Below are 17,346 nucleotides of genomic sequence, written 5' to 3'. Positions count from 1 at the left end.
CAAATATATGTCTTTAAATCTATAGTCAAATATATGTGTCTTTAAATCTATAGTCAAATATATGTCTTTAAATCTTTAGTCAAATATGTGTCTTTAAATCTATAGTCAAATATGTCTTTAAATCTTTAGTCAAATATATGTATCTTTAAATCTATAGTCAAATATAGGTGTCTTTAAATCTTTAGTCAAATATAGGTGTCTTTAAATCTATAGTCAAATATAGGTGTCTTTAAATCTGTAGTCAAATATATGTCTTTAAATCTGTAGTCAAATATATGTCTTTAAATCTGTAGTCAAATATATGTCTTTAAATCTGGAGTCAAATATATGTCTTTAAATCTATAGTCAAATATATGTCTTTAAATCTATAGTCAAATATATGTGTCTTTAAATCTGTAGTCAAATATATGTCTTTAAATCTATAGTCAAATATATGTCTTTAAATCTGGAGTCAAATATATGTGTCTTTAAATCTTTAGTCAAATATGTGTCTTTAAATCTATAGTCAAATATGTCTTTAAATCTTTAGTCAAATATATGTATCTTTAAATCTATAGTCAAATATAGGTGTCTTTAAATCTTTAGTCAAATATAGGTATCTTTAAATCTATAGTCAAATATAGGTGTCTTTAAATCTAGTCAAATATAGGTATTTTTAAATTTATAAACAAATATAAGTATCTTTAAATCCATAGTCAAATATATGTAACTTTAAATCTATAGTCAAATGTACAGTTGAAGTCAGAATTATTCACTATACCTTTATTCCTATAACAAGGAAATTTTCACAGTATGTCTGAAAATATATTTTTTCTTCTGGAGAAAGTCTTATTTGTTTTATTTCGGCTAGAATAAAAGAAGATTTTTATTTTGTAAAAACCATTTTAAGATCAAAATTATTAGCCCCTTTAAGCAAATTTTTTTCCCAATAGTCAACTGAACATTCGGGGGGCGATTAATTCAGGAGAGCTAATAATTCTAACTTCAACTTTATGAGTCTTTAAATCTAAAGTCAAATATTGGTATATTTAAATCTATAGTCAAATATAGGTATCTTTACATCTATAGTCCGATATAGGTATCTGCAAATATATAGTCAAATATTGGCATATTTAAATCTATGTATTAGGGACATTCTACCACAAACGTAAATTACCTATCCTTTAAATGAAAACATAAATACAGTGAAGAAAAGTATTTCATCCCAAAAATTTCTAAAATTGTTTTATGTTTAATCAACTTAAAATTTTAAAAACTATTAAGTTAACTTAATTAATTTGCCTTGGGACAACATGAAGGGAATGTGTGAAACCCAATATATATTACAGTTATAGTGTATATTTACAGTTATTGTGTATATTTACCCAGTATGTATTACATATACAGTGTATACTTAACTCAACACAAATTATTAATGTTTACATTTTTATTTGGAGCATATTGTATTGTGATGATGCTAATGTGAGTTGATTGTCCTGATGGTCAGGGCGAGCGTCTCAGTCATGCAGTGGGATGTGCGTTTGCCGCCTGCCTGGAGCGGAAGCAGCGCAGAGAAAAGGAGTGTGGCGTCACAGCCTCTTTCGATGCCAGCAGAACATCATTTGTGAGGGAAGGTTCATTCCGCGTGTCCTCCGCCGCACAACAGAGTGACCGTGAGGACATCATGAAGCAGATTCAAGACAAGAAGAAAGGTCAGTCCAACTCACAAACACAATGCTTACTGGGAGGAATGACTAAACTAGTAAAACTGAAACCAGAGTCTATCATAAATCAAAATAAAAATACAAATTTCAGAACATTTGAAACATTTCAGAACATTTGAGCCCCGCTTACTATTACAGAAGCCAATCATTGATTGCTATAAAGTGATGATTCTCCAGGGGAGGGGCTCAGAACACCTGTGAGTTTCTGCAAATGTTGTGGGATTCTAGCGTTTAGAAATGAAACTAAAGAGACAGTTGTTGTTTAATTTTATTGGCGATTCCTAATTTGTAATTTAATTGTAAGCTTGGCAAGCTATTTCGTAGAATTAAATAGTTTCCCTATTCAAACAGTATCTTAAAGCATACTGCCCAAGAGGTGCTTCAGAGATGGCTGCCAGGTGAAACTTGCCCTAATCCTTTTATGCATACGATCACACCGGTGTGATCAGCCTTTGCTTGTCCCTCAAGCATACGATCACACCAGATCACACACACAAAAAAAATGCTGTCAATGATTTGAATGGTTTGTTCATCTGCCAAAAATGTTAATTACTAGGCAGTAACTAGGCATGTTTAACAACAGAAGTTTGTTTGTTAAATGTATTTGTTTTTAACTGTAATATGTTGCCTTTATATTGCTTTGAGTTCAGTCTTTGTTTAAAAAAAATATTTTATTTTTATAACAAATAGGTTAAATAAATAAAAAATACTCAATTAAAATTAAACAAAACCATTAATGAAGTAAACTAAATTTAAACTGAAATTTAAAATTATACAGAAAATACTATTGAAATGATATTATAATTGACAGATCAATGAATTGTCCTCTATCTAGAAATGTGTGGGATTTCTGCATTGCCGCCTGGAAATGCATCTCCTCCAGAAGGGGCGGGGTCACCGGGTGAGAGGGCGGAGCCAGGTGGCCCTCACGCCATTCCACGCAGACACGCCCCCATCGAGCAGCTGGTGCGACAGGGATCCTTCAGAGGCTTTCCTCAACTCAGCCAGAAGAACTCGCCGTTCAAACGACAGCTTTCTCTGCGTCTCAATGATCTCCCGTCAACCCTGCAGCGCAAGACCGACTTCCAGACCAAGAACCCAGGTTAGTTTGTGTACCTGAGCAGCACTTTGATAGAGTAAACACTCATGTGGTCTAATGTTTAAACAGCTACTCTTCAGTTACTGACCAAACACTTCAGATGTTCATTACTAAATGAAGCAGTATTTTTGAAAAATCTCTTGAACTATTCAGTGACAAGTACATTTTAATGGGTACACCACCTACTGGCAGAAGAGTGTAATTGCTACAAACTTCATTTGAAAGGTCAATCTGAATTATAAGCATGTATACCAGAAGCCTTACTGTAATCTGAATGTTTGCGATACAGAAAAAAATTAGACAGATTGAAAAAACTAAAGACCATTTCATTCAGTCTGTTACAGATTTAAATGTATCATTGTAATCATAACATGCAAATCATATTTTTGTAGGTTTTTGAATCAAGATTGTAAACGTTTAAAGATTAATTGTGCCTCTATTTCAAATAAAGGGATCATTGATTCAATTGAGTGATCAGTTTTTTTTTAAAGACAATTACTTGCTTCATTTCTGAATGAATCAGCTGTTTAAAATGAATTGCTTGATTAAATGATTCAGTGATCCACTTAAGACAGGCACTTATATATAAATAAATCAAGTTTTAAATGAATCACTTAGATTAATGATTCAGTAAATCACCTAATCATCTATTTTAAATGAATCACTTGAATAAATAATTCACCTAATCACTAAAGTCAGGCTTACTTTCTAAATTAATCAATTAACAATGATTCAGTGACTCATTCAAGACAGCCACTTAATCAGCTGTCTTAAATGAATCTTTTGAATGAATGATTCAGTGAGTCACTGAAGACAGGCACTTGCTTAATTTCTAAATGAATCAGCTGTTTTAAAGTAATCAATTTGATGAATGATACAGTGAATCTCTTAAGACAGCTACTAAATCAGCTGTTTTAAATGAATCGGTTGAATGAATGATTCAGCGAATCACCCAATAAATACACTTACTGGTGGTTTTAGGGTTATATTTATTTATTCATGACAGTCCTTAACGAAAATACCACCACAAAAAAATACACTGAGTGAAATATATAATCTAATATTCATTCTGGAAAAAAAACAGCAACAATATTATCTCTTTTTTATATTGTTCATGCCTAGTATTTGTGCATCCCTGTGTTGAACTAAAGCACATGACTATGATCCAAGTGTAAATGTATATTGACTGAGTACAGATTCTCCAGATAATAGCCCTGAGCATCTTATCTCACACCATTTACCATATGTGCATCATCAACCTGAGGACTTCAGCATGTAAAATGCTCCGTCTGCATACAAATAAACACAAAAGCACTTCTCCGTTTACGCTGAAACCTTATGATAGCAGCCATAAAGTCATTTAAGCAAACCATAAACTGCAGCATTTAGCAGTATATCTGTGCCTTGCATCGATCTGTTCAGTGCGGCGCTGTATTAATAACATGTTTTGCAGAGAATTGTGCTGCTGTTTCTAATCTTCGACTTACTTCGCTCGAGTAGATTGGAAAAGGGCAGTTATGAGTCATGTCTTCAACAGCACTGTATGACTCTGGTTCAGCCGTGAATAATGTAAACCACTAAATGTGTACGCTTGAGGACGTCACTTCGTGTAGTGCAGATGTTTGTGGAAAAGATGCTTTGTACTGTAGCTGAGACTGGAAAAACATAACTGGACATATTCCATTATATTTATCATGAAAGATCACAGAATAAAACAAAAGTAGTGCTGTACAGCAAATCGAATGACAAAAGTGCATTCTGTGAGATTATATAAGTCTTATAGGGATAGTTTACAAAAAAAGTCAATCCTGTCATTATTTACTCACACTTGTTACAAACCAGTTTTGAGTTTTTTGTTTTTGTTTTGTTGAGCACAAAAGAAGATACACTGAAGAATGTTGGAAAACTGTAATCACTGACTTTCATAGTGCTTTGTTTTTTTCTTACTATTGAAGCCAATGAGGTTTTTTACATATTTTTTTTTTACATATATTACATATTACATATTTATTATTAAACTGAACAAAAAAAACTGTTTTTCTTTTTACTAGTAAAGAGTGAGTAAATGGTGGCAGAATACTTTTTTGTGAAGTATCCCTTTCAACTCAATCTTCTTCATGACAGAACCATGGTTTAACTGTTAAAGTTTCACTTTGCTCCTCTGAGTTCAGGCAACCACGTGACTATAAAGCCTAAAGGCTGATTTGAACCGTTATCTAAATAAAAGCAACAGCACACGATAGATGAAATATTTACCATACTAAAAAAGTTTTTGTCCCAACCTACACCTGAAATTTCTATTTTAAAAATGGCATCTATTTCCCACTGGTGAACAACAGTATAAATGAAAATGATCACCTCAGGTACAGGTACACCTCATGTGCTTGATTGTGCACCTCATGAGTTTGAATGCCATTTTACCTGACATTTATTGCCTTATACTGAAAGCAGCAGTGGATAGTTCACCTCAGATCTTGAAAATAAAATAAACCGTTTAAAATTGAACTTCAGAACTTCAGGTCAATCTACGTAAACACATATCAATCATTCAGCATGTACAAATAATAATGCTAAAGAGGTATTAATTAGATTGTAAACTTTATTATTTCTCTGGAGTGCAGTGCAGTAATGTTTTTCTGTGCTTCTGAATGGCTGTATTTAAATTTCTGTCACATTTTTTCTGAACAACCAAATTGCTTATCACTGCAAGTCTTGTTACGTAGCGTGTTGTTAGGACACAGAGTTACAATAAACTACTGTTCTAATGTTTACTTTTGAAATATTTAGATTATTTGCTAATTAATAACCTCATGTGGAACTCCGGAGAACTACATGCATTTCGGTCTCGGACACATTCTCTGAGAGCCTTCATGATTGAATGAAATACGTCGTTTTCCAAAAAGGCAAACATGGCTGCTGAAATATAATTAGCTAAGGTGGCATTGGGAAGGTAAAAAGAACCTAAGGAAAAACAGAATTTCTGCCATGTAACAAACATTTATAAAACAGATTAATTCCAGTCAATCCTTAAGGAAACAATTCTAATATAATGATTTGGCACACAAGAAACATTTACTGTTATTATTATCAGTGTTGAAAACAGATGTGCTGCTTAATGTTTTTGTTGAAAATGGGATGCATTTAATAGAAATGAAAAAAGAACAGTATTTTCTTGCTACTCCTTTTTTTTGGTCATTGCATAGCTAACTAAGTAAGTAAAAAAAAAAAAAAGACAAGATCTGCATGCATGTCCTGCAGAATGATGCTCAGAGCTGTGATTGAGCTGGAGTCTGTGCTTTTGTCTCAGTTCCAGAGATGGATCTGACAGTGGCTGGAGAGGCGGACAGCATTAACGCTCTGTGCAGCCAAATCAATAGCTCTTTCACCAAACCATCTGAAGACCTGTGTGCCAAAACCACCAACAACTGCTTACCCATCAGCTGCGCTCCACCTGCCATCCCTCCTCCACCTGCCCCTCCTCAAGGTACCAGACCACACCGGCCAACACAAACACATGATGCAGAACATGGGCTGAAATAAGCCTCACACTGATATGAGTAAAAAAGATGAGGACTCGGATGAGGAAATAAACATGAACTGAATTATCTGTAGAGCTGCTTCATAGCTGAATCAAATTTGGTTTCTATCTGATGTATTTTGCAACATCAGCACTGTTACCATTTAAAGGAAGTGCTCTGCATTTATTGCTTTTTGCTCTGTGATATTTACTAATGGTTTGAAAGCTTAAGGTCCAGGTGAAATCAAAATTTACTATGTTTTGCTAGCGCACTTCATTATTCTTTAGGTGAACAATTAATCTAAAGTGAAAGAATTTTGTTTTGATAATCTTTAATCAAATCTGCCCATTTGTTTGTTTGGCAGTCCTTCTTTGTTGACGTCAGTTTGATGACTTCAGCCTTAATATTTAGGAGTGTGAACCTACACTGGTCTTATGATTCGGTTCGGTTTTGAAGTGTAGTGGATTTGAAATGTATCAAACATAAAAAAAATCTATTACAATTGACAATTTAGGGGCTGATCAGACCGAACATGCTTTTCGTGTTGAGAGTCACCTTTTTTGAGTGGTTTACTAATAGTCGGGAGAGTTTTGCCTGCTGCTTATGTGCCTTGCGCGCCTTGCATTTTTGGCCGTTACATGCTGTGCACTCGCAGTTAAAATAGTCAACTCTGAGCAGAAAAAAACACGTTACGTCAGTCGCATGTTTTACCATCTTCAATCAAATGAAAGCAGAAGCGGGGTTTCCGTTGAGGTGACAGTAGTGTTTGTGTTGTCAAGATGATTAGGAAGACTTTCAAAGATGGAGGAGAGACTAGTGGTTGCTGTTTTGAGTTATCCGGAGCTGTATTACTTTACAAATCTTGGACATCACAATATTATTAAATATTAATATTATACCAATATCAACAGCAACACTCAGGCACAATAGGCAGATGATTCAGTCGTTGCATAGTGACATAAAAAGTGCACTGCACTTCCCTTTTTCTTGCCATGGCTGTGTGGTGCGCCTTGCGTTTTTTGACTGTAAAAGCGTGCTCGGTGTGATCAGCCCCTTATTCTGCAGTAACCATAGATACCATCTCAACTCCATCTTTTCTTATTTATACTTTTTGTACCAATTGCCCTAAAATGCTTGTTTTAGCAGCAAGAAAATCTTTTTTATACATAAAAGAGTCAAATTGTTTAAACATTTTGGTTACAAATTTTGGTTACTAGCCAACCAGTAGCGGTAACACCCATCAAACTGCTAGCCACTAACGGCAAGTAGCGATACAGTTACTGGCGGTGTGGATGGGGCTTAAGATATGGTCTATATTCATGTTTGAATATGAATGATTAATTCTGTGGTAAAAAGAGAGTGACTGTTAAAACAATATGTATTATAGTGCTATAGAAACATTATTCCATTGACCTGAACAGGACAGGCATATTTTAACATTCTCACCCCCTTTCTGTTCCTCAGCTACAAATTTATGGGTCCAAATAGAGCCCCCGGTCCAGTCTTCTCCACCCATTCCTCAGGGTGGCCACAAACGAACCCCGTCCGAAGCAGAACGATGGCTGGAGGAAGTTGCTAAAGCGGTGAAATCCCAACAGCAGACTCCACCTACTTTACCACCACCACCCACTCAGCAGCCTCCACCGGTGCCCACCATGCCCATTGCACCCGGTTCCCTCCCAACATCCATGCAGCCATTTCCGATGGCTTTTGACGTCACTCCTGCTCCCGTTAGTATGTTCACCCAACAGCCGCTCCAACCGGCGTTTGTACCTATGCAGCCGTACATGCCCACTCTAGCCAACAGCATGACCTATCCCAATGCAAGTGTACCCGTGGTGGGCATCACACCCTCACAGATGGTGGCGAATGTATTTTGCAGTGCAGCCGGTACAGGAGGTGGAGTGGCAATTGGGGTCGGGATGGGGCCTAAGACGGGTACGCTTGGCGGGAGCCAACATTCAGCATTTCCCACCCTTCCTGGAGGTCTTCCAACCACCACGTTCGCTTCTCCTCCAACAATCAATGGCCACCCACAAAACTCCTTTCCATCAACGACCACCAGTGTTACGCAAAACGGTACTGCCGTTAAAGGAGGTTCTGGTTGGCCCATGGAGAATCCGAATCCCACAATCAACTCCAAGGAAGCCGAGCATTTCGATGCAAAGTGGGCCGCCCTGGAGTCCAAATCACAACCCAAGGCGCAAAACCCATTTTCCAACGACTTGCAGAAGACTTTTGAGATTGAACTATAATTGTAAGGAGACTCTGAAAAGAAGGGACTATTTCATACCCCCCTTTTTTGTCCCTTCAAGGATTTTCTTATATGCTCCTGGTCTGTTTGAGGGCATTAGTTGATGTAAGAGATCACACAAGAGTGTCATTTTTAGATATGGAGAATGGGAACAGACGTCATAACATGTTCGGCACTTACAGGACAGCTTAAAAGAGAAACCTGCACATGACTTTCACCAGTAATGACACTTGCTTTTAAAGAAATTAATGATTTTTTAAAAGTAATATCGAAATTAAGAGACGTTCGGAATCTATTTATTGTTTTTACTTGATTTATAGTGCTTATTTCTTAATTGGATTTTGAATTATTCTTGGTTTTTCCGTATTTATTTGTCTTGAACAGGGTGACAAGATTACAGGTGGAATGATTGGCTACTTGAAAATGGACTCACCAAAATGCTTGATTTAAAAATCTACAGTCTCTTGAGTTTACTTTGTGGTGTAAATAGCATGCTTTGAGTTGACTTTATTTATTGCCCTTTTTGTGGCCATCTTGTTTCATTGATTCCAAATTGTGAACTATTTACTCTGAATACCAAAAGTTCCACCAACAACACATTCCAACCTTGTTTATACTATTGAGACTCGTAACGCGATGCAAAAACTAGACCGAAAGGCCACCAGAGTGTCCTTGCATCTGTAATTGAATATGTGGAACATTTCTGAGCGCAAAAGTTTTGTACTTGTTTAACCAGTAATGTTAAAATGTACAAATCTGTTCAACCAAAGTGTACTTCAGTTTTTAACGAGTTTAACATGAGGGTCTGCTTACAGTGCATGATATAATTACCTTATCTGAATAGGACGCATGTACTGTACATACATCACCTGGTTTATGTAATTGTACAAAACTTAGTATGCAGGTCGCACATCAATTTTTTTTATGAATTATTTTGTCCACATGTTGGCAGCACTATTCTGGTATGTTGATTCAAGATAGTTCGAGAAAAACTACAGAAGCTTCTAACAGCGCTTACTTAGTGAAGTTTATTTATAAACTAATTTCGAAAGGATCACGCTCATGATTGCTTGCGGCTGGTCCCGCATTATCCAATTTATCATTCCCCAATCAGACAATTCCTAGCCACTATAAATACCCTAGGTTTCATACCACAGTCGTCTTCGTTTTGAAAAATCCCCCTTTCACCCCTACTCCTCCTCCTTTCCTTGATGGGGTACGGTGGCCCAGTGGTTAGCACTGTTGCCTCACAGTAGGAACGTCTTTAGTTCTGGTCATTACCCAACCAGCCGACGTCTCTGTGTGGAGTTTACATGTTCTCCCCGTGCTCACATGTGTTTCCTCCGCTTTCCTCACACCGTCCAAAAACATGCAACTTAAGTTAATTGACTAATTAAAATCGGAACTTTAGACATGCACCTAGTTATCTGTTAAGAGCAAGCACTATCTGTTCATTAGCTACTACAGCAGGGGAGTTCTCGAGTTCTACCAGAGCTCAAACTCCCCTCTCGCCTTGCAATGGGAGGGAGCCCCGGGCTCGAGGATCTTTTGAGCTCAGGGCTCTCTCCCGGGGCAGCATGCCAAGCTAAGTGTGAACTCTTGAACGGCCAGTTTATATTTCTGCACATAGTAGATCCAGCATAACCTTTGCATACACAACCACACACACAACTTCATATCACCAAAAAAGCGGAGTGCAAGATCTGTGATTGGTCGGCTTGGCAACAGTGATTATTGTGAGAGCCATGGAAGCGGAATGAGGCTGATGACATGAATGCCATGAAACCCCTGTTTCAGCAGGGTTTTTTCACACCTCTACTTTGGAAAAAATCAGGAAAGTGGGCGTATCCAGCTCTGTTTAGGGGGGAGTGTCAGAGGAGCAAAAGTGGGAAAGTCAAAAAAATTGCATAAAAATGGGAGCGCTGATTTTCACTGAGGCAAAACACACACACAAACACACACACACACAGGGGAGAAAGACAAAAGCCCCTTTCACACATACAGACCTTTCCGGAAAATTGCCGGCAATTTTCCGGAAAGGTTGTATGTGTGAACAGGTCCTTTTTGAAAATACCGGTAAATTCGTTCTGGCTATTTTCCGGAAAGAGAAGTTGTAACATTACCGGCAATTTGCCGGAATGCTGCGCTGTGTGAATGCAGAAGGAAGATTCCCGTAATAAGCGCATGCACGTCTAGAACGTGGTGACGTGGGACGTCTGCTTTAGCCAATCACAACAGTCAGACGCATTTACGTCCGCGCGGTTTGTGAGAATAAAAGCCTTTGAATATTTTTTCAGACACATTTAGCTGCTAGAAGTTAGTCAGATCACGTTTATATGTTCTTCTTAATGCCAACTGTGTAAATAATCATCGATGAGATGCTTATGATAAGCCGTTGTTTGTTTACCTTCAAGCTTTGCGTGCGCATATGAGCGCCTGCACACGCAGATAATATGAACATCTCGACATGCGAAAGTGATCCTGCGAAAGTTGTTCACAATATTGGTCATCCACAGAGTTTGTAATTTAGTCAAATGTTTACAAATACAAGCGCAGCCGTTTAAAGCTCACTTGTGGTGAATGATGTCAGAATTTACCTGTATTTTGGAATGGATGTGTGAATGCTCTTTTCCGGAAAATTTCCGTAACGTCCTCGCCTGTGTGAACAGCGCTTTTTTGAATATACCGGTAAAGTCGTTCCGGAAATTTTCCGGATATTTACCGGTATCACTGTGTGAAAGGGGCTAAAGACTGTGTTTATATGGACATCAGCAATTGAATTATTTGACACATTATTAAATGGTGGACTTTAACCGCAGTTTGGCTCTTTCATTCTAACATGTTTGCACCCGAAGAGCAGCATTTACAGCGGATCTTTCAGTCCATAATATTGTAGTGATATTAACGTACGGTAAACTTTAGTAACTTTAGGTCCGTCTTTAAACACTGAAAGAGTATTGCTGACGATAGGATTTAACTTTGTTATCTGAATAAACAAACAAAGACCACTGGTCGCTCACTTACCAAATCTGTAGAGTCAGGACAATCAACACCAACTAGAGCAGCATCTTTATAAAAAGGAGACGAGCAGCAAATCCAGATCTCACCATTTCCAGATGAGAAAAGCTCTCGGGTAAACATTGTTCTTTAGACAGGTATTGTTGTCGAGCGTTGCGTGCACTGTAATCCACACGTGAGTCCAGCTGCGCTCTCATAGAGAGCTTCAATTCACTGCAGCAAATTATAAAAGCAACACTGCACGCTTGTTTTGGCAACACAACGTGTTATCGCTCTGCCATCGGAACACTGTAACAGGTAAAAACATACACAATAAAGTGCGCTGATTGGTTTGAACCAAGTCTTACTCATGCATTATTGCAGCACACTCAGAGATGTAATAAGGCACTCCCAGTTACAGACGACCAGTCTACGCGCTGGAATACATGCTAGGATCTCATGGCCATGACGCAGCTTCAAATATTAGTTTCAAACCAGAAGTACGAATATGCTCAAAGTAACGCAAAAACAACCAATTTTTTCTTTTTAGGGAAATATTTGTGTCCTATTAGTGTTTTTAGCAGTATGGGACACATATATGACTGTCAACAACTCAAAAAATATTTTGGTGTTTCATGACCCTTTAAATGGATGCTTTTGTTTTGTGTTTACTTTATGATTCAATTTGTTGAACGTTTAACGGTTCCCATTTCTTTCTTGAGTGAGTGTGTGTTCAATCTACTGCTACAGTAGCATTACATGCATTTCCAATGCAATCCCACAATTTGTAACTTTTTTTCAATTTAGTGGCTAATTCGTATGAATTTGTATCATTTAATTTGTACAATTTAGTACGATTTGGTTATCACTCAATGATAGTTGGGTTTAGGGGTGGGTTTGAGTGCCACTTTTTAAAATGGTACATTTTCGTACGACTGAACACATACAAATTGTGCGAATTAGCTACTGAACTGATAAAACGTAAAAATACTTACGTTTTCTCGTGAGATTAGGCTGACATTTATGGCCTAACCCCCAAAATACCACCAAACAATGCTTACTAGTATTCTGAAAGTGTGAGTGCAGAGCAACACAGACAGAATCCAAAAGTGTAATGCTCATAATGGCTTTGGCTACGTGCACGGTGTGCTCTGTGGACTATAGAAATCCCTCAATGCAGAAGTATACATCAGGCTAAAGTAAGTTCTACATTTTTAGGGCTGTTAAAAAAGAACGTTCTGCATTGTATTTGTATAGAATATGTCGAATTCGGAGGTACTATATCCACTACAAACATCAGTTGTGCCTCTTTACTACCATTCATAAATTTGAAACCCTAACCATCAGAGTGTTGCTGGAAGTTGTAGGTCAGCTAGGTTCTTCTCGTCCACTGTTTTTTTAAATACTATGAATTCAGAAGTACTGTTTTTTGCATACTATATATTTTGGAAGCATGCAAATGGTCCAAATGATGCCTAATTAGATGAGGAGAGATTGTTTCCTCAGCTCGAATTTGGTTTTGCATTACTTAGTTTGTCCACAAGGTGTCAACATTGAATTGATCAGTTGGAAAAGATACTCAAGACTACTCAATAGCTGCATTCCAATACAATTTTTTACGCTCTTCACTCGCTAACTTCCCTCCGTCTCATTCACTCTGATGTATGTCATTGGTCACGTTACACAAGATCTTGTTCCACTGGTGGAACATCTGACTGGGTTTAAATGGAATGCCCTAAACCCTTGAGCACTAGGTAGCTACACTGTTGTGATGTCCCAATCACATTGCATTCTGGGACATATCGGTGCTTGAGTGGACATATGAAGTCCACTTGATCCCTCTGTCATAATCGAGGGATTGTGGGTATATCCATGTAAACTCGTTCACTTGATCAAATTGAACACACTTTAAGACAGTGTCAGGGTTTCCTCAAGGGAAGGGAAGTTTTCGAGTGCGTGTTTAAAAGTGGAACAGAACCAATGTTTTACTGTGTGATTGGACAACACATTAGGATGTCCCCTGGTGGCTAATTTTGGTGCAACACCTAAAAAAAGCCTCGCACAAATGGCAGTTTTTTGTGATATCAATTTCAAAATTGGAATAAGGGCTCTTTTTTGTGTACGCCATGTAATATAGGCACGTATGCTGACAAAAGCATAAAAACTGAAGTATACTTTGGGCTTAAAATTAACTTCAATGGAATCATGTGGTTTTTCAGTTGTCAAGAATGTATTTAGGCAAGATTGTGACCATTTTAGGGCAGTAGAATGGCTAGGAGGTATCGGAGAAATGCTAACGATGGAAGTTTTTATAGTGTTCGTTTTTAGCAAGCAGTGACAACAGAACGACAACACGCACTCCTAAAGGGACGGAGTCATTTTAGTCCCGCCCATGCATGCTTAAAATATCTCATATTTCAGTATGTTAAAACATAGAATATGCATAATAGTCTTGGCTTTCATTTTGTACCACCACTGTTTTACTCTGCTTAAGAAAGGGAATAATTGTCTTTGATTGCAGAGAACAATGTCACACACTCTACGTAATAAGAGCTTGTGCTTTTAATCTGAATCAAACCTATATCTTTCTCATTCATGTTTTCTGGAACGCGGTGCACAGTTATAGTTTTTCTAAGTGAAAATATCACGCAGGTGTGTGTGTGTGTGTGAATCAGATGGCCTTTCTGGAAAGCTAGACGATCAAAGTCAGACTGCACACTGTGCTCAGTTAAAGTCAACTCCAGACTAAAACATTCACAGCAAAGGACATTCAAGGCAGGCACAATGTTCTTAACTCCCGTTTCAAAAGGCTGTTTTGACAGTAAATGTGTTACAAATTGACCACCTGAATTTTTAAATCTTTTGTTTAAAACAGGGTTAAGCAGGTCTTTTGTGGCACAATGAATCTTTTTTTTTTTTTACTCTAAAGCAATGCATTTGTAATTTGGCCACGCGTTATATGTTGTATGGCGATGAATGGATGAATTTCTTCTGCTCTCTTGCCCTGGTCTTTTTGTCCACACTTTCTCCCCCACAACAAAATCTGGGTTTCTTCAGAACCAGGGAACTAAATTACCTCATAAAGTTGATTGTAAACTTGTAGTGTAGTGGTAACAAGCCAGTGGAGTTTATTTTTAATCTTTATTTACAGAATTTTGTATTTAAACCTACATATTTCTATTGTAATTACATTGTATAAAAGATAAATAAATAATATAATATAAACCGTGTTGCTTTTGTTGGTGGTTTTATGTTGGTTGGTGTCACACATTCTTTTAAAAACTGATTTCTTTCTGAATTATGATGGGTCGTTTCAAACAGCCGAAGACAAATGTAATTTATGTTAAGTGCAGCAAGTTATTGGATGTTTATTTAAAATTATCTGAAATAAAATGCGGCAACAAACACTCCTACATTTCAGATTGAAGAATAGTCTGAATGGCTAAAATTCAGTCAAACATTACCTTCAGACACATCAAAGATGATTTAAGATGACCTACAAGTTCAGTTACAGTCAGAATATATTTGATTCAGCGAGAAGCCCACATTAACCACTTTTTATAAAAATAACAACTAAAAATGGCCAAGATTTTTAAAAAAATCTGTCTTCAGATCTAGCTGACTTTGACAGTATATCAGATGATCAACCAGGAACTAAATTTAAGCTTTGGTTCACTGTGAAGACACAAGAATCATGGTATGGACTATTTCACATATAAGCATTGTAGGGTCCACCCAGTTGGCCCAATGCCGGTGTCCACTGGTGGATGAAGGTTCAATGCCTGTTCGGTCTTTCCAGAGCACAATGTTGATTTACCTTAAATTTAACTCATATCTGACTCCAATTTTAATATGAGGTGGTTTAGAATATTAATATATTTATCTTTAGTTTTATCTAACTCCAATCATAAAACATTAAGAAGATTATATCAATATGTAATTTAGATAAATGTTTGAACCTTTTGTCTTCACTAGTAACTATCACATCTGTTCATTTGGGTGCTCATGTCGCTCAGAGAAATCGCCTCGGCCGAAGGCGTCCCTCGCGGTCACACTCTGATCAGTCTTGAATATTAAACAGAAGTAATTGACTAATAAAGCAGGTCGCACACCAGAAGTGCCGCTCGGCGCCGCGACACGGCGCGTACATGACAGTTTAAAGTATCACACACCAGACGCGCACATTCGAATGATATTTAACATTAAACTAATCAGATGGCGCTCTGTGGCGCGGCTGAAAAATGAACTGCGTCCTGAGCCGTCGCCGGGTGCCGCCGGTGTGTGTATCCTGATAGAAACCTATGTTTAGAATTCTAAAATACATGGCGCTGCGCGGCGCGCCGCCGAGCAGCGCTTCTGGTGTGCGACCTGCTTTAGGTGTACACCCTTGAGTTAAGACAATATAATTTCTAATTAGAGGTTAGGGCATTATTATAAATGTACCCGACTACTGGACTCTATAGTAACTTTGGTTTTCACCAAGCCCATGGTTTCCCATATGAACTTAATTTAGAATAATATTACCTTCAAACAAAGGTTGGGTACCCAATCTAGGTTAGTCGTGCAACAACTTGTTGACCTAGACGGAAGTTAACGCCCTTTCCACCTAAGTACACTTGAATCAATATCATGAGTTAGTCGGATCCCTAAAACACAATTAGTGTGCCCAATGCTCCATCTCAACTGGATTTCAGTCCGTCTACTGACCTGACGCAAGACGTGCGGAAACAAGGATACAGCGTAATCTACTAGAACTAATAATTACAGAGTGAGCAAAATATGTTCAAACATTACAATTTATTAGTCAGGTAAATGTATTATGCCAATTCAATCAGTCAATTAATAAATGATCAATACAAAACATCAAATTATCAAAGATAAATCCAAGATGAAAAGATGCATACCTGACTTCAAATTATAGCTACATAACATGGAGCGTAAGCTCCATGTTACGGGCTGATCTGGTTAAGTAGAATCGCCCTGAGCCTTTCTCAAACCTTACCTTAAATAATCCAAGAATTCCCTCAAGGAAGGGGGTGTGTGCATAACAAAAGGCATTCACATTCAGTGCTGCCTGTGGAAAAGTCACACCCTTCACAGTGGTTCAAAAGATGCCTGACGTTATATTATTGTTTTGAAGGTATATTTATTGTTTTGATAATGTCTATTTCGGAGAGAATGAGACCATTGTACCAATCGCACAGAAATTTCAAAAGGTATCAAACATGATAGACAAAATCACTTAATCTAGAGCATTCAAACATTGAAATGACCATATGTGTGAGTTGGGGTGGTTAAAGCCGAGTTTCAGCAGACTCAGATGCAAATGCAGCAGGAACTGGTTTTTCCCGCATTCCCACCTGCTGGGTTGTGGAGTCAATTGGCTCCGCTTTTAGCTCATGTTTGAATTGTCAAAGATATCAAAAAAATTTGTAATATTTCAATTCTTACAGCATCATAGATCAGTACATTAAAATAGTAAAAACACTTCTTAAAAGTACATTAAATAGATTATGTTTCCCTAAAGCAAATGCCTCTGAAATGAATGTTTTAAAAAGACCCCAACTCCAAACACATGAGTAATCAGATAAAACATTTATGGCAAAAAAAAAAAAAAACAGATTGAGGTAGGCAGACTCAATCACCTGACCTCAACCCAATTGAACAATCAGGGGGTGATAATAATCAAGCAACAACATTACTGGCAAAAAAATGGATAGAAGTAATGGAGTAGCAGGCTCAATCCCCTGACCTCAACCCAATTGAACAATCACA

At 37.5% G+C, this 17,346-nt stretch overlaps 1 protein-coding gene across 4 annotated transcripts in view; it reads left to right on the top strand.

Annotated features, from left to right (window-relative positions):
* The window catches only part of numbl (NUMB like endocytic adaptor protein), a 121,749-nt gene extending 106,949 nt beyond the window's left edge, over nucleotides 1–14,800 (top strand). For 2 of the 4 annotated variants that reach the window (XR_012390504.1, XR_012390503.1), the window contains exons 6-10: nucleotides 1,487–1,691; nucleotides 2,539–2,805; nucleotides 6,110–6,286; nucleotides 7,785–10,559; nucleotides 11,325–14,800. Coding sequence is in view for 2 of the 4 variants with exons in the window: in XM_005173378.6 (XP_005173435.1) it covers nucleotides 1,487–1,691; nucleotides 2,539–2,805; nucleotides 6,110–6,286; nucleotides 7,785–8,575 (1,440 nt within the window). In the remaining 2 variants the exon portion in view is untranslated. Of the gene's footprint in view, nucleotides 1–1,486; nucleotides 1,692–2,538; nucleotides 2,806–6,109; nucleotides 6,287–7,784 lie in introns of all 4 variants that reach the window. The other 2 variants (XM_005173378.6, NM_001012375.3) reach the window with 2 other exon arrangements.
* Nucleotides 14,801–17,346: the final 2,546 nt, after the last annotated feature.

The sequence above is a fragment of the Danio rerio genome, chromosome 15, assembly GCF_049306965.1.
Source record: "Danio rerio strain Tuebingen ecotype United States chromosome 15, GRCz12tu, whole genome shotgun sequence".
Classification (NCBI taxonomy): domain Eukaryota; kingdom Metazoa; phylum Chordata; class Actinopteri; order Cypriniformes; family Danionidae; genus Danio; species Danio rerio.
The sequence above is the reverse complement of the archived record's forward strand: the minus strand, read 5'-3'. Positions and strand labels throughout refer to the sequence as shown.